Source organism: Gallus gallus, chromosome 9 (genome assembly GCF_016699485.2).
Source record: "Gallus gallus isolate bGalGal1 chromosome 9, bGalGal1.mat.broiler.GRCg7b, whole genome shotgun sequence".
Lineage (NCBI taxonomy): Eukaryota > Metazoa > Chordata > Aves > Galliformes > Phasianidae > Gallus > Gallus gallus.
This window is the reverse complement of record NC_052540.1, coordinates 18901553-18918173: the sequence shown is the minus strand read 5'-3', so window position 1 is coordinate 18918173 and position 16621 is coordinate 18901553. Positions and strand designations below refer to the sequence as shown.

General features: G+C 44.1%; 1 protein-coding gene across 3 annotated transcripts in view; it reads right to left on the bottom strand.

Annotated features, from left to right (window-relative positions):
• SPATA16 (spermatogenesis associated 16) overlaps window positions 1-16621 on the bottom strand; it is an 85851-nt gene that overhangs the window by 1621 nt on the left and 67609 nt on the right. For 2 of the 3 annotated variants that reach the window (XM_040705898.2, XM_040705897.1), the window contains exons 9-10: window positions 13082-13246; window positions 8901-8984 (exon numbers count right to left, since the gene is read on the bottom strand). In XM_040705898.2, coding sequence (XP_040561832.1) covers window positions 8901-8984; window positions 13082-13246 — 249 coding nt within the window. Of the gene's footprint in view, window positions 1-8471; window positions 8604-8900; window positions 8985-13081; window positions 13247-16621 lie in introns of those variants that run through there. The other variant, XM_040705899.1, reaches the window with a different exon arrangement.

The following is a 16621-nucleotide window of genomic DNA, read 5'->3' as shown; positions in this document are numbered from 1 at the left end:
TCTGCTGTGACGTGTGAGCATGGTGGATTAGGGGAAGGCATCGTTATGCCGGACTCATTCCTAAGGAGCTGAAATAAAAGCTCAGGCCATCATTGATCTGCCAGGAGCAGGCAGGAACGCTGAGAAAGACAAATCGCTCCGTGCCAAGCTCCCGTCCGGGGGCCCAGCCGTACAACAAACAGCCAAACCCCCAAGGCTGTTCTGCAACAGACCAAATTAAAATGTCTCTGTGACTTTCCTCTGTGATTATAAGGAACCCGTTAGATTTTGGGAGCAGGGCTTGTGTCTGAGAGAGAATGAAAGGTGTTCAGAAGAAGGGAAGTGGGAGGTACCAGGGAAGGAACGATGTCCCCTCTGCTCCATTAGAGCCATCCAGCACTGGGGACACCCTCTGAGCCCGGGGTGCACCAGTGCTCCTTCACAGCTCAGTGCTGTCGTGTGCTTCTCGTGTTTACAGAATACCTGTCAGCTCCAGCACCCCAAATAAGTCCTAATATGGCATATCAGGGGTGGAAATAATAGTTGCTTACATAATTGCAATGCTACTGACACAGCTGAAGAGCTGATGATGTTATTTGCACAGCAGTGATGACATTCAAACCCTCGCTGACTTACAATTACACTGTATGCTCTGAGCTCTGCCATGATTTAAATTACCATACAAACACAATGAAAATACAGTCTCTTGACAAGATAAAGGTGGAAAGGGGGGGTGGCTTAAAAATGCCTTTTTGGTGGCTGCAGTGTTCAGTAGTGCTTATTCATGGCTTTTTAGCTTGCACATTTCATTTTAAGGAAGTAAATTGGAAGCATTATGTCCTGCCTTTTTGCCTTGATTTAAAACCTCCCCGTGCCCGCTCTGCTGCTGCTTGGCTCTGGTGAGCCACCTCTGGGGCTCTCGGGGGGAAATGCTAATTTTTAAAATCAATAGCTTCATTTTTTTTTTTATTTTTTTTTTCCCCCAATAAGCCTTTTAAAAGGAATCTGCGTGGATGGGAGTTTGCAGAAGGACATATGTCACAGCCAGCCCAAACGTGACTGGTATAGGGAAGTGGATTTAGAAAGGCTTCAGAGCTATTCCCAAGCACAGAGGTTGCTGAGCCCAAGGTTGTGTAGCCGAACCCTTTAGCCTTTCTACAGGGTCAAGTGCCACTATGCAGGGTAAAGGGCTGCCAAAGTTCACCCTGTGAGGAGCCCTGTAGGGCTGCCTCGGAGCTGTTAAAGGAGGGTGATGAAGATGTTCAGACGGCTAGAGCACCTCTTATGAAGAAAGTCGAGGGGAGCTGGGCTTATTCAGCTTGCAGGAGGCTCTGGGGAGACCTCATTGCAACCTTCTGGTACTTGAAGGGAGCTTACAAGCAGGAGGTGGGCTGAGTTTTTACGCAGTCTGATAGTGATGGGACAAGGGGGAATGGCTTGCAATTAAAAGAGGGGAGATTTATTACTGGGAGGGTGGTGAGGTTGTGGAACTGCTGCCCAGAGTGCTGCAGGTCCCGCATCCCTGGAGGTGCTCAAGGCCATGGATGGGCCGTGGGCAGCCGGTTCTAGAAGTTGGCAAGCCTGCCTATGGGAGGGGGTTGGAACTAGATGATCTTTAAGGTCCCTCCCAACCTTTCTATGACTTCATTCACTGTGGGACGTCCATTACTGTTGTTGCCTCAGAAGAGTTTCTCAGCTCTGTCATTCTCAGAGAAAAGCAGCTGGATGAGATGGGTTGTCTGCCTTTCCTCAGTGCTGTACTTGAAGGTATTTTTCGTACTGGTGCAGGGTGAGAAGGTGAAAAGCATAATTAGTGCACCAGAAGTACCTGGGTGTGCTACAAGTCCATTACTCTGCTCAGTTCAGAGTTTGTTGGGAAGAGAAAAAGATCTGTGGCCCATGCAGGTACCGAGGTGATCAGTTCATTCTTAGCTGAAATGGCTTTACACTGTTCTCAAAGATTGAGCAGAATGTGTAGATACTTATATTTTTAGATCATTGATCTCATGCAGTTCGTGGCTGCGGGGAAAATATGGATCTGGGGATGAACTGCAGAGGGTCACAGATAGAAACATTAATGTTGGAAAAGATCGCTAAGATCATCTAGTCTAACTGACAGGCAAGTGAAGGTGGGGTCTTGTCAGGCAAGGCGAGGCAAGGCAGGGCTTCCAAAGGGATTAGGATCTGATCCAGACCCATGGGAAGTTTTGACAGTGATATCACATAAATCCACAAAATTATAAGGAGCAATGTACATAAAAAATATTTCTGACCCTGCCCTTCTGCAAGTGTTGTCCAGGGATGGAGCTGGCACTCTTGCTCTCCATCTGATTTCATTACAAGGGACTTCAGGAGGACACCGAGACCACCCTGCTCTGCCAAGTAGGACTTCCAGGGGAGTTCCCACCTCTTCTTCTGAATTCCCTACTGCTTTTCGGCTAACAACCAATCAGTGACTTCTCCATTTGCCCAAATGTGTCTGGTTTTGCCCTGAAATATGCACAATGCTGGTATGCTCTTTGCCCTTCCTTCCCTGGGATAAGGCATCCCACGTATGGTTCCTAGTTACATGATATGTGCTAGCTACAAAAAGAGCACACGCAGGTACTATGAATCATGCAGGGTGGCTTTGTCCAAGTCCTAATGGGACACAGATGTCATGGAACTTGTCAACCTTGCAGTACGGGGGCTGTTCCAAGGAACAGATGTCCATGCTGGATGGCTTACTGATGACCCAAAGGAGGCGTTAGGATTTATTGCAGACTGGCTTGTGTTTGTTAAAATACTGAATCTGAATAGAAATACAAAATATCAGTGGTAGTAGCTGCTAAAGAAGTTCAGAGCAACACAAATGAAAGAGCCAAGGTCCCACGAGGACAAACTCGTATAGGAAAATAACAGCATAGAAGAGAATGTAGATGGATATGCAGTAAGCAGAATCTGTAAGGTGTAAAACTCCAAAAGTACGTGTTAGGTGGGTGCATGTGCCTGAACACCCAAACTTCTTAAATCCTGATGCAAAATTGAAACAAAATCCCAAGTTGTTCCTACCAGGAAGGGTAGTTGGCAGATGGAGGAAAGAGTGTTTGTTGATGAGGAGCTGAAGAAGAAAATGCTGGTGGCTGGTAAAGAATTACATTGGTTAAGAACCTCACAACAGAGATGGTTGTTTGGTACTTTACCAAACATCCTTCTGACATCTCTGTCCAGTGCAGTGTTTGCTGTGAGCCATCCTGTTCACTCGTGCTGTTTTTCACAGCAGTAACAATGCCTGGTGGCAAGTGTTTATAGGGCTGGAGACCTTCTCTAGCAGAGGGCAGCAGGTAAGCTGGCTGCTCATTTATAAGTGACAGCATGATTAGCAAGGGCTGGGGAAATATTTATCTAAATCCCTACGCGGGGACTGTTAATGCCCAGAATTGCCTGTGATTTAACAGCCAGGCAGCTGCAACCAGCTACATTATTCTGATGTTTGAGACATTTACTGCTCAATTGCCGTATTTACTGGTATTTAAAATTATCCCAGTGACTTATCTCACCCTATGGCTTGGTAGAATAGAGCAAAGCCTTTCTCGTAACAAAACACTTTTCTATTGCAGCTGTGATGGCCTCAGAATCATAAGTGATATATGGTATTAGGCCGACTAATTTGTCTGGAAAAAACAGACAGATGTAGAACAGCAAACTTGAGACTTCTCAGGTCTGCTTCAGAGCTGAGCAAAGCCTCGCATGCCTGAAAGCTCTCTGTTTCTTAGTAGTCACGTCCCCTGGTTTTAGATTGCATTGCTGTCCTTGCTGTAGTTGGGAGATGTTCAGTGTGTGGTTCCTAAATAGTTCGTGTGATGTCTGGAGAGTGGGGAACAAGCAGGATGTGCTCTTTCCTTCCAGTATAACTGGGGTCCACACCAGTGTGGCATCTTCTCTTCTCTCGTATGTGAGAAGCAAGGAGCCAGAAACTCACAAGTATAGGAGCTGGTTTTAGGGAACAGGAGCACCTGAACCCCACTGTCACCTCTTTCTTGCAGAAATAGCTCTGCAAATGTCACTGTGCTTTTATTGTCCCCACAGGGGTGCTGCATTTACTAATGGGACTTTGGTTGTGGACGTTTCCTTTGTATCACCTCTCATACAGCAGGGAAGTTCTCACTTTCTATTCACACGCTCTCATGACTTTCTCTGCCTGGCTTGAAAACTTCTCTCAGTGCCAGGTTAAAAACCTCTTAGCCATAGTTATTTCTTGTGCCTTTTCAGGCTGTTGTAATTAATAGTTCATCCTTTGCAGAATGTTTTAATATATTTTCTCTAAACTTAGCATGAAGCCAACCTTTGGCCAACTCTAATCAAAATTTAACACCTTGACCTGGTTGCTCTGCTCTTTGTTTCCTTCACTTTCAGCCTACTCATATCAGCACCTCTAATATCATTTTCCTCTTCTATTTGCACTTTCCTCTCTTTATTACGCACTACAAATTAGAGTTCCACTCCTGTCTCTGAAAACCTGCTTCTCCTATCCTTACCTATCCTTTGATTTCCCCCTCACTTTTCACAGTGGATCTGTGCATTCCTGAAATAAAACTTGTGAAGTCATACACACCCAATTGCAGTAGCCAGCTGAGTACTATTCAGCAGCATATCTGCTTTCCATCAGCATCGTGTGAATCTCCCTCCTTGCTTCCCTGGCTGACCGAGTGCCTGGCAAGTCTATGGCCCTTTTCCATGGCTTGGTTTTCAATTAAGAGATAATGTCAGTGGAAGAGCACAGGTCATGAGATAGCTTCCCCCTGCTGCCACAAAAGGCAGAGGTGTAGTAACCAGAGGTCAACCACTGAGCATCTCTGTGCCTGCCTAAATGATTACATAATGTTAGGCTAATTTTACTGCATTTCCTATTCACATCTATTAGTGCCGTTTTTGTTACATACTTATCCTTATGTAAGTTACATCTGTTCTTTTATTCACTCATCCATGTTTGCTCTGTTTTCAGATTTATGAAACAGGCATTCCACTGAGCTCAGCAAATGATGGGTATAATAACTTATCTACATTGCAAAGTATGTGATGCCCTTGAGGTAAACTCTGATGTGAAGGTTTTATGAAGTGTCTCACATGTAGAAGTGTTTATTTGCCAGCTCCTGTCTGTCCTTTGGCTGTTCAAATGATGTTAAGAGGATCCTATGAAACCACTATGAAAGCCTAGGGGCTAAATGGAGAAGTAGAACTGCGTTATTATCTTCAGAGAAGCACAGCCATATTGGCACCTGCTGCCCTGTTTGGCTCTCCTCTCTTTGAATGTCAGAAGTTTCCGGTTGATGGGCTCTAAAGTATTTGTTTATTTAATGAAATGCCTCTGCTGTAATACTGTGAGGCTTTATTAATGAATTTATTCTTATGAGGCAGGAAAGCAATCCCTCTTAATACTTCTCTTTGAAAATTGCAGGGAAGTGAAGGCTTTCTGGAGGAAAGGAGGGGCCTTCCTGCCCCTTTGTTTATCTCGGATATCATAAACCTCACTACGTTTCCACAGCTGCTATAAGGTCCTGCAGCAGCCACACAGAGACCTGATTCCTCGAGTTACTCAGTGCCAAGGTTGACCATGGGCGTTGCATCCGGCTGTGTGGATTTCCCCAAACTGCTGATGCAAAGCGTGTGTGCGGGAGCAGATGGGGGTTGTGCTCTATCAGCCCCATCCCATGGGAGCTGGCAATATCTGAGCTCACATATATCAACGGGGATGCCCCAGAAAGTCTCTGTAAAATCCCAGAGAGCAGGAATTAGGAGAGCCTGACCCAGGCCTCGTTTCCTTTCTGTTCTTCAAGGACTCCTGAGATGTAGTTTAGTCTCTGTAGGAGGAGGGTTCTTCCCCTGTGCTCGCCAGCCAGGTCCTGTGGATGGAGTCTACAGCCCCGTAGTACTGAGAGAGGAGCGCTCTCAGCAGCGCTGTTCTCTTTTCTCCAGCTAATTGCTGGGTCATTTTTCTTTCCTTTGTGTTTAATGCTTCTGAAAATAATTAGCCCATTTGAGAAATTATTGCGCTTAAAAACATACATTTGTCAGCGAATGGGGTGAGCAGCGCAGCGCCCAAAACACTTGAAGCTATGTACGCATTACCGCTTTGCCAGTCCTGTAAGTTCAGAATTGCTCAGATTAATTTCAAACTAATTTGATAAGCTCTCCGCTGTGACAAAGGGAGAAGTGTTTGGATGTTGAGCTTTGTGCCCGGCTATGTCAGATTTCAGCCTGAATGACTTTTTATGGCTGACTCTGGAATATAAAGCTCTGAAAGCAGTGGTTTGTAATGGCAGTTCTGACAGACCCTTTAACCATTTGGAAAATAAGCACAGATATAATTCTTCTGCATTAGAGGAAAAACTGTGAGTGCTTTCATTAGGTGCAACAGCTGTTTCTATCGCAAGAGCCAAACTTCACTGGTGGTAGCGTAGCTGTCAGCTTCTCCGAGTTCTGCGTTTATAGCTGATTGTATAACTGCTTTATGTTCCTTTTCACTTTCCAATATATGTAAATTAATTCAACAGCAAAAAATACAAATAACTGCCTTTAACCGGATCTGTGAGAAGGCCCCTTTGGAGATGCCCACAGCTAATGGCGTGTGATGGGCCAAGAGAACTGATGGACAGTGGCTCCAGCAGCAATCCGTGCCACGTCAGTTTTCAGTCCTCAGATTTAGTCCCTCTTTGTAGCAATCTCCTAAGGTCCTTTAAGCTGGTGTGATGCTCCTAATTAGAGCTGATTTAAATGATGCATCATAAAACCCGCCCCCAACCAAGAACCAAGCCCCCGGTGTGCTTTTCTGCCTCCTCTGTTAGAAAAGACAATTTCTCTAGGAACGCACTGAATATGCTGAAATCAAATGTTGGAGAAAAGTAAAGTGGAAGAGAGGTATTTGATGACGCTCTCTTTTTCTTTGCTCTGAAATAATACAGAGAAGGATTTCTGTATTGCGAAACAAACATTAAGCTGTGCTCGGAACAGGATGCCCCAAATCAGATGCAGTTATTCAAGCCGTCAAAAATGAAATGCAAAATTATGTTCTCAATGCAAACAAATTTTGGAGCACCGCATTTTAAAATGGCAGAGAGCAGATTTTCAGGCATGGAGCAAATTTTATTCCTAAATATAGAGTCATGCACAGCTTTGTGTGGTGTAATTTGGGATGCCTGTCCGTTTTTTAAATGTTAGCTTGATGTTTGGTTAAGATTATACTGAAGGTTGAAGTATCCAGAGAAAAAGGATGTACATAAAGAAGTATAAATGCACCAAAAGGGAAAAAATAAGACGTTACTGAATTTACAGTGAGATAGTAGCCAGCCTGTTGGAATATGTGGAAAACCTTACAGTACCTTTACAGCCCTCTAACAAGTCTTTAATACGTTTTTCAATTTCTATGATCTTGGTCTAAATTTCGACTGCAGCCTTTTCTCTGTGACCATTCAAAGTTGTGAAAATCTGGCACCTAAACGTAGCTAAAATCTCAAAATTTGGAGGAAAAAAAACCACAACTGAACAACTTGGAAAGCTTTGTATCTAATACTTAGATCTGTTGTCTATGAATGGGAGGAAAAACTGCCAAAGAAGTGCAGGGAATAAGTTATTTGCCAATATATCATTGACTCTTTCTGTTCATGTTGTTGTGAACGCTGATTATATAGAGCAGGAAATGTGTGTGTAATTGATAAATGTATATAATTGCGTATCGCACCCACCGTTTGCATTGCAAAGGCTTCTCACACAATCTGCTGGCAGGTGCGAGAGATTTAGAGAATATCCTGGTGTGATGCAAAGCAGTGTGAATATTTAATGTTTGGTGGTGGTTGTTTTTTTAACCAACCTCATGAGTAATCCGAAGAGATGAAAACCAGGTGTTTCTTAATTTTGGGCGTGTGCCTCTTGGTTGCTTTCTGCAAGTATTCGGTAGTTTGGGAACTTTGTTAGGAGCTGCCTATCTGAGGGCTGGAACTTTAATCCAGGTGACTCCTAAACAATGGCTCTGAAGGGCCCTACCCCCTCTGCCCACACTTTTTGTTTCAGACACCTCCGTCGCCCCTTCTTGCCCTACACGTGCTGGTACAGGGCTGAGATCTGTCTGTAAGCCCTAAATACCAAAGTGGGACAGTGCTGAGACCTGCTAACACCAACACTGCAACCCTCTGTCCTCCCGCGGCAGTATTGGGTGACTGTACATCCCAGACCTGATGGAGCCATGGAATCCGTGTCGGGGCGGTGCTGTGACCTGACAACGTTTTCCCTTCCTGGTGACACATTGCCATCCCTATTCACAGGAAGGGCCAAATGTCAATGGCATTGAATGCCCAGAGCGAATTGCTTTGATTTGAAGGGCTCTGTGCAAATGCAAGATGCTCCTCTTACATCCCAACCCGACCTATTATTCATTACATGGGGTCAAAATCATCTGCACAGAGAGCCAATGCACTTGACAAATCCTGCAAAAATTGCCTTGCCTGGTTGCTGTGCAGAGCCTCAGAGAGGCGTTCACATGGCTGTTCTGTCTCTCATCACCAAAGCCTCATTTGTGCTCCACTCAGGGACCTCATTTGTCCGGATGAATTTTGTTCTCCCACAGCTGCCCCAGACAATTAACACAGTACCTCATACAACAAAGATGGAAGAGAATGACAATTACCAGCCAAAAACAAGCCATGCGGGTTTCTTTTCATTAGTTAATTGCATGAGACTATTAACGTGGCCAAAGATCAGCAACGGGGTGAAAGCAAGAAATGAATATGTATTAGCAGGCAGCCCGGAGCACTAGGAGAGTTTGAGGCACGCGTTGGCTTTCAGATGGCACCCACTTCCCTTTCTACTGTGCGAGCAGCTCTGGCCCAGGTGGACATTTACTCCCCTAGGAACAATATGCTCCTCTGCCCTTTGCTGCAGGTTTTTACCTTCTCGATTTCATTCCACACACGTTCTTTATCACTCCTTCTTCCTTCAAGGGTGTCCATGGCATCTGCCATTAACGACTGCAGCTGTGGCACCAAGATAAAAATTATCAGCGTGGAATTCGCACAGAAATAACTTCTCTAAATACACAGATTAAAACCTTATTAAAAAATCATTTGTACGCTGATGATTTTATTACTCATCTTTCACACAATGAGCACTGCCACCTCGTCTTTGCTTCAGCCATTATGCTGCGTTATTGTGGATGTAAAATACTTAACAATGGGGAAAAAACACCTCTGGAAAATTTGTATTTAAGCCTATACGGCTTAAATATATGTGGTAAATGTTTATATTTGGTAAAGGAAGACTTGGGCTGTTAAGAATAGAGGCTCCATATTTCATTCTCTGCTGTCTGAGATATTCTATGTCGTACATGAATGCTTTTTAGCATTTTCTCCCAAGGCTAATGCATCATAATTTAGGGCAGCATGTAAAGCTGCACAAGAGGACAACACTAAAGCTGAGATGCTTTTACTGTAGCTGGAAGTATCTAGCTTATTTTCCCCTTCTTTTACTATCCTCTTTCTTTGCAGACCCTTCCTCCTCCCCATCATTCAGCACAGCACACCATAAAAACAAGGCTGGCGATTTCTAGTGTAAACTATAAAAAGAGGCTGTAGGAAAATACTTGTTAATCTGTGCTTAGAGGGAAGGCTAAAGTTCAGGTTTGTTGCATTATTGTCTCACCCCATTCCTTTCCCGTGCGCTAGAAAATGCTTTGGGTGCTCTCAAATCAGAGGTGTGAGTCTGCCCTGTTAGATTTATTCCAAAATGCTTAGTTGGTGGTGGCGACTCTTCCCGTATTTGCTCATCACAAGTCTAGATGGACTGGATGATGATAACAGAGTGTGAGCATTCATACAGAGATTGTCTCCTCTTGCTGTACCCAGACCGGCAGCGGTCTGATACGAGCTTAAGAGGAGATGAAACTCAAAATGTCAGTGTTTAGGTTTATCTGAGTGAGATACAAACGTGCTGCCTTCAGGTTCAGGGAATGGACTTCTACTCACTTCGCTTCAGCTTTGCATTCTGATTTGTGGAGTTAAAATTCCCTCTCTGCATCCCAGCGCTGGACAGAGGATACAGGTGTCTTTCTCTAGGTTAATCTATGAGGGTTGGTTCTAGCCTTTTGTGGTGCTTGTGCAGCCATTAAGTTGATTTCGTTGGCCCAAATGTTTGATGAAAACATTTGGTGTGGGTTTTTTTTATGCATCAGTATTCACGAAAAACAAAACTGCAAATTTCTGCCTCTGACTCTAATGTGAAAGGAGTCAAGAAGCTGTTGGGGAATTTTCCATCAGAATACTTATATGACAGATAATCTCCTTCTATGAGTCTGGAATAGACACAGCCCAGAGATTAAGGGTATTAAGGACGGAAGGGGCAAAGCACAAATCCTGTGTCAGAGTGGAACCAGGCAGGGAAGGGCAGGGTGGCCAGAGTTTGTAACTGAAATGGCTGTTTGGAGCCATCCCCATCCTGTGTGGGTCAAGGAGCACCAGTAGGGCAGGGGGTGGGATGCTGGTCTCACACCCCACACCCAGTCAGGCCAGAGATGTCACTGCTTTGGGCAAGAAGGGAGACTAAGAAAAGAGGCCACTGAAGTTGGGTGGATGAAGGGTGTCCCCGTGGACAGACAGGGCCCAGGATCTGCTCCAGGTTCGTTTTCATCACTCAATGGCTCTCAACGTCTCATCAGTAGCTCTGCTGGCGGAGGAGATGTGAATGTGACAGGAGGGGGCAGTTGGCAAACCTCAATAATTCTCCCAGAGCTGATCTTTTTTGGAAAATCCTCTCCAAGAAAAAAATGCTGTATTTTAATACCTTGGCCTCATTTGCTTTTAAACCGAAATGGACGTGTGTTGGTTTTTTTCTTTACTATTTTTTTAACAAGCATTCATCTTGATTTATCATCTACAAATAGGATGACAGTGAAATCATAAACCTTGTAGGAATTTTGTTTGGGGTTTTTCCTCCTTTCTATTCAACTGTTTGAGTTAACCGAGATCTTTATTCTCCCGGGGTCTGTGAATAAATACTCATCTAAAAAGGCCTCAGCTGAAATTCTCTGTGCTATAGATTAGGACTCTATTTATTTAGTTACAGGAAGACATTTACAGAGAAGAGTTTATAACTGAAATGCCTTTGGGATCCTTGCTGGATCAGTGCAAATTGCACAGTTATAAATTCAGCATGTTTTAAGCTTTATGCAACTTATACTGTGTATGATAATAAACATTTGACATCTTTAGCATTTTCTAGCCACACAGTTTAACTGCCTTCCTTGGTCACAAAAACCTCTTCTCCATTTTACCAATGCAAAGTCACAATGACCTCAGAGGAATTACTTTAAATTTTTATTAGCACAAGTGAGATTAGAATTCGGCCGGCTGAGTATTCTTCATGGGGAAAAATAGCTTTAAAAGTATGTAGATGTCTCCTAGGAAGCTGCAGAGGAGCAAGGAGCAGGTGGAGGGATGTGGGTGCTGCCATCCTGTCCCCATGGCAGTGGGCACTCAGAGCACCCAGATACAACCAAGAAAGATAGAGAACAATGTTTTACAGGGGCGGATAGTGAGAGGGCAAGGGAGAACAGTTACAAATTTAAATAGGGGAGATTAAGGTTAGACGTTAGGGGGAATTTTTTTTGCTTGGAGGGTGGTGTCTGGGGAGCTGTGGGTGCCCCATCCCTGGAGGCGCCCCAGACAGGTTGGATGGGCCCTGGGCAGCCTGAGCTGGTGTGAGCAGCCAGCCCATGGCAGGGGCTGGGACTTGAGTGGGCTTTAAGGTCTCTTCCAAACCATTCTATGATTCGGTTGCAATGTAATCAGGCAAGCAGCTGCTAATGGCACCAGAGGAGCCATACCGTGCAGGCTGGTGCCACCAGGAGAGGTGAAGGCCATTAATTACTCCACAGTAAAGCAGCTCTGCACATTTGTGCTCGTAGCCCTGTGCCTTGACGCTGTGGTAAAGTTTCCTAAAATATTCTGGCTACAAAGCATCTAAGCCTCCAATTGCATGTACAGATATAGTTTACGGGAAGATGACAGGACAAAGAGGGGGGGGGGAGGGGGGGAAGGGAATGCTGAATTGATGTATTTTGATGCTCGGGACCGAATAGCTGGTAGAGATTTTCTGCCTTTTTCTTTTAGGAGTCTTTTTCACCCTGGGCTCTGTAAACAAAGCACTGATCTGAAGGATTTCTGCCCCGTCACTTAGATCCTGCAGGAGGGACCCAGCCCTGCCCTGAGGGACTGGAGCCCTTGGGGATGGCCTGAAATTCCCCACAGTGTTCCCAGGCATGTGAGAACTGCACTCCAAGATACAGGAAGCAGTGTAATAGCCTGTGCCTAGATGGGGGATGTACTGAAAATATTGCAGCCTGGAGAAAGCATATCACTGAATTATGTACCAATAACTCCAGAGCCTTTAGTCGGCCTTGAAATGTGGGCTGGCTGAGGTTTAATACTAGCAAACTTGCATCAAATGGAGAATATCTTGTAGGAACACAGGCTCTGTGCCGTGCTGCTGCCTCTTGTCTGCAGACCACCTCCTGCAGCCGCAGGCTGCTGCTCGTCCCTGCAGCAAAAGGGGGATTGTGAAGCCTTCATTCTGCAATGCTCAGGAGCCCTGTAGGGCTGCAGGTGGATCCCCATGGGCCAGCTTTGGGAAGCCCAAGTGTTTTTAGCAGACTATAGTCAGATCTCCAAAACTGGGCTGCATTTACATGCGGGACAGAGCTGGGAATGGGAGTGTTTTGTCTCCTCTCCTCTGGTTTAAGCAGATCTGGCCTGTGTTGCTGCAGATGGCTCCTGATGCTAGGTATCTCAGTGTAGCACAATCTGAATAATTGCAATCATTTTTCCAGACTGATTTGGGCAGGTCTGGGAGAAAAGAAGAGGTTTTAAAAATATGCCTATGGATGAGTCATGCTGGTTCTGTAAAAGTCATCCTTGCAGGTGATTAGCACCTCTGACAAGGCATTGCAGCAGGATTTTAAAGCTATGTCAGGTCCACACATTCAGAAAAATGACGCCCTGAGAAAACTGCAGCGCAGCGCTCTGCCCCAGCCCTCCCCTACCTGCAAAAGCCAAAACAAGGATTAGAAATGAATGCTCACCAGTTCAGTATCCTGCTGACTGATGTCCTGCAGATAAGGGATGGATGCTAGCTCAGCCATCGCTTGATTAATCACCTGGGACTGCTCCGTGACTTGCTGCAGCCGGCCAAGGATGCTGGCGTAATGCAACTTCTCTATCGCACGTGAACATGCACAGACATCGTCCTGTTCTCTCAGGGAAAGCAAGAGGGTTAGGTGGGAGCCGTGGAAAGCACGCTCATCCTTTCAGTCTGATGCCTTGTGGCTTATCGTCATATATATTTATTTGTGCTGGTAATACTATAAGCAATATGGCATCCAGCACCTTTAAGATAATGCTTCTGACAATCTTATAGGGGAGAAAAATACTTTCTTTTCACAATCTCTTTAGTAGTACTAGAAAAATAAATACGTAGTCATAATATATGTGAAGGGAAGAGAGCAGATAACAAACATGAATGCAATTTTTCTCATTTGGAAATGGCTTTTCCATAATCCCCTCTGTTAAATATTATCTGACTGCTATGGATTGCTTTTAAAGTTTCAGTGAAGAGGTTGAGGAAACCATGCCATGTCTGAGCCTATGGTTTGTTTGCAGGCTGGGGAAATCCACAGTTTTGGAATGCACAACCTTGAGGAGCTAACACCTGCGGAGGTGGTCTCTGATCCTTCAGGCACGTGGTAAATTCAAAGTATGTGGATGGAGAAGCCCAGCCAAGTGCTTGCAAAAATCTCAACGCTTGCTGAAACGTTTGATGGATGGCAGCCTTACTACCATATTTTCAAAAGTGTTCTGCTGCCAAAAATGCAAATGAACACCCTACTGAGGTTTTCAAAAGCAATTTGGCCTAGATTCTTGACAAAATGTAGCCATTGCATATCTGTATACTCAGCCATTCTGAGTAAAATTTCCATTCATCTAATCAGGCTTGTGAATGTATTTAAGAGCTTGAAATTACAAGTATTGGCATAGATTTTTCAGAACCACTTCCAGTATTTTTAGCAGACCTTTGTTCTGGCAGTTCCATATGGCGGCGTGCTGATGCTGCCATTCCCATACGCTTTGGTTCCCAGATAGATGTCTCTAGGTCCCGTTGTGTATTGGGCAGAGTGGAGTTTTGAAAGAAATTTATTAGGGTTTATTTTTAAATGAACTTTTCTTGAAGTTCAAGGAATCTTGGTCTTTTCATCTTGATTTTGGTTTTGCAGAAGTTTGCCCAGGGAGTGCAAGTGGTTATAGAAATCATTACCAAACTGTCTACCAGCATAATAACATTATGGTTGGACTAGATGATCTCAGTGGTCTTTTCCAGCACTAATGATTCTACAATTCTATAATTTTTACATCAAATCTAAGAATTTAGTAGAGATGCTCTTCTTGTTTTCTAGAACATCTTGTAAGAATCTTTACGAAAAAAAAAAAAGCTTAGCTTCTTTTCAACCCTAGAAAAAGTATGAATAGTCCTGGTATGGTTAATTTTACTTCTTTTAACTAATTTATAGGATGATTGTAGAGGAAGATAAAAGACCACACATTAGAGAGCAATATCAGGAATGCAAGCATAATGTGGGAATCCCAGATTATGAAAGCAACTGAAAAAGGAAGAGCTGAGGCAATGAATGGGTATTTCCATCAGCATCAGGCACTGCACAAGGAAGAGGAACTCTGGTCAGCAATTCTCTGAGAAGCGCAGTTAGCTTCAGTCAGCTGTGTTTTGAGAGGTTAATTTGGACCCAAGTATCGCTGAGCGGAGGTGCCAGCATGTTAGGAGATACCTCTTTTGAGCGAAGTGTGGTTTGATTGGTCTATTAATGAAAATGCTATGAGCTTATTATTCTTCTCAATAAATATAATGGAGGGATAAATTCTAAAGAGTGTAAACAAGGGAAAAGTGAAGGAGGGAGATAAAAAACGATGATAACAAAAGGACCATTGTGTATAAATAGGTACAAGTAAGACTGGGGTGGCAATTAAGCCTCTTTATAATTCAGGTTGAAGGTCTTCAGTGTGTTTCAGCAAGAGTAGAAAGCCCAACTACTTCTAAGATGGATTTTACTCACAAGCAAGATATGTGATTTGCCTTGGGGAGCCAGCAGAGCTCCTACCTTCTTATAAACTTCTATTGGCCCACCTCAAAGAGGGCAGACCAGAACAATCTGCTGACAAATATTTATGTTACTTGAAAAGTCCATTTCTGGGGGCCTGGTCTAGTACTGATGAAGACATCAGCACAGAAAATAATTTTTGTGATCTCTGATATGTGAAATTGTAAGTCTGACGCAATCTAGTTAGTATGTCACTAGAGCAAGGAACAAAAGTTCCTTCCAGTTGTACCAGGGAATGTTCTGCTTGGATATTAGGAAAAACTTCTCTGAAAGAGTGGTGATGCATTGGAATGTGCTGCCCAGCAAGGTGGTGGAGTCACCATCCCTGGAGGAGTTTAAGGAGAGGGCGGATGCAATACTTAGTGACATGGTCAGTGGGCAATATTGGTGGTAGATGGATGGTTGGACTAGATGATCTTAGATGTCTTTGCCACGCTTAATGATTCTATGGTTCTAAAGGGGGCAGAGGAGCCTCATCTCCAGCTAATCATCGGTGTGTGATGGCCACATGGCTGCGTAAAACCAGATACAGCTGTGAGCATTAAAATAAGGAGAAGCAGTTAACAAGAGCTCTTATCAATGAGAAATAGTCACACAGCATTGTAAGTGCAGCAAAAGGTTAAAGGTTTTTCTCTGCTATTCTTGAAAACCACCCAAAATCTTTTTGTGCATGCACCAAGAAATGAGTCTTTTGAATTGTCAGCTGCAAAAGCAGGTAAGAATCCTCTCTTGCCGTGCTGTGTCTGTTGGGGGGCTTCTCAAATGACTCTGAAAGTAAAAGCAGAAAGAAAGCAATTTCTTCTCTGCTTGATTCTTCAGAAAAATATTAAAGCATGTCACATAGCTATGGGACACAAATTGGGCATCAGTGCCAACATGGACATAGCAGTGCTATTTAAGTTTATTGTAGGTAGGAAATAAATAAATAACCCACAGTAGAGTTAAAAAAAAATGGATTAGAGGTGGTGGAACTTAGAGGTGGTGTTTCAGTGACAATGAAAAATGCAGAAAGAGAAAGTAAATAACTGCTGCTGGCAGGAGAAAAAAAACCCACAGGGAACCGAACCACATGATGAGAATTATATGAAGGATAGCAGGATTCAAGGGGCTATAAGCTGCAGTAAAAAACATAATAAAGTGGCCGAGCAATCAGATGGAGATGAAACCAGCTCGGGTAGGTGCAGCGAAGGTTAAGCAAAGAGCAAGCATTAATAGACACTTCAGTGGAAAAGAGTCGGCTCCTTTAGTGATGTGTTCCTTCAGGTACTGAGAATTCGGGGATGGAGATCTGCTTTTTGCTTTTCTCTGTACTCAAGATAGGAGTCATCCCGTCTGCTACTTTTGCTTATAAAGCTGAATTGCTGAGTGCCAGCAGTGCTAAAACAAAGCGAAGTGGCTGGTCAGCTGGGGACCTCATATCCATCGGCCCTGAGTGCACCAACTTTGCAAAGGTCT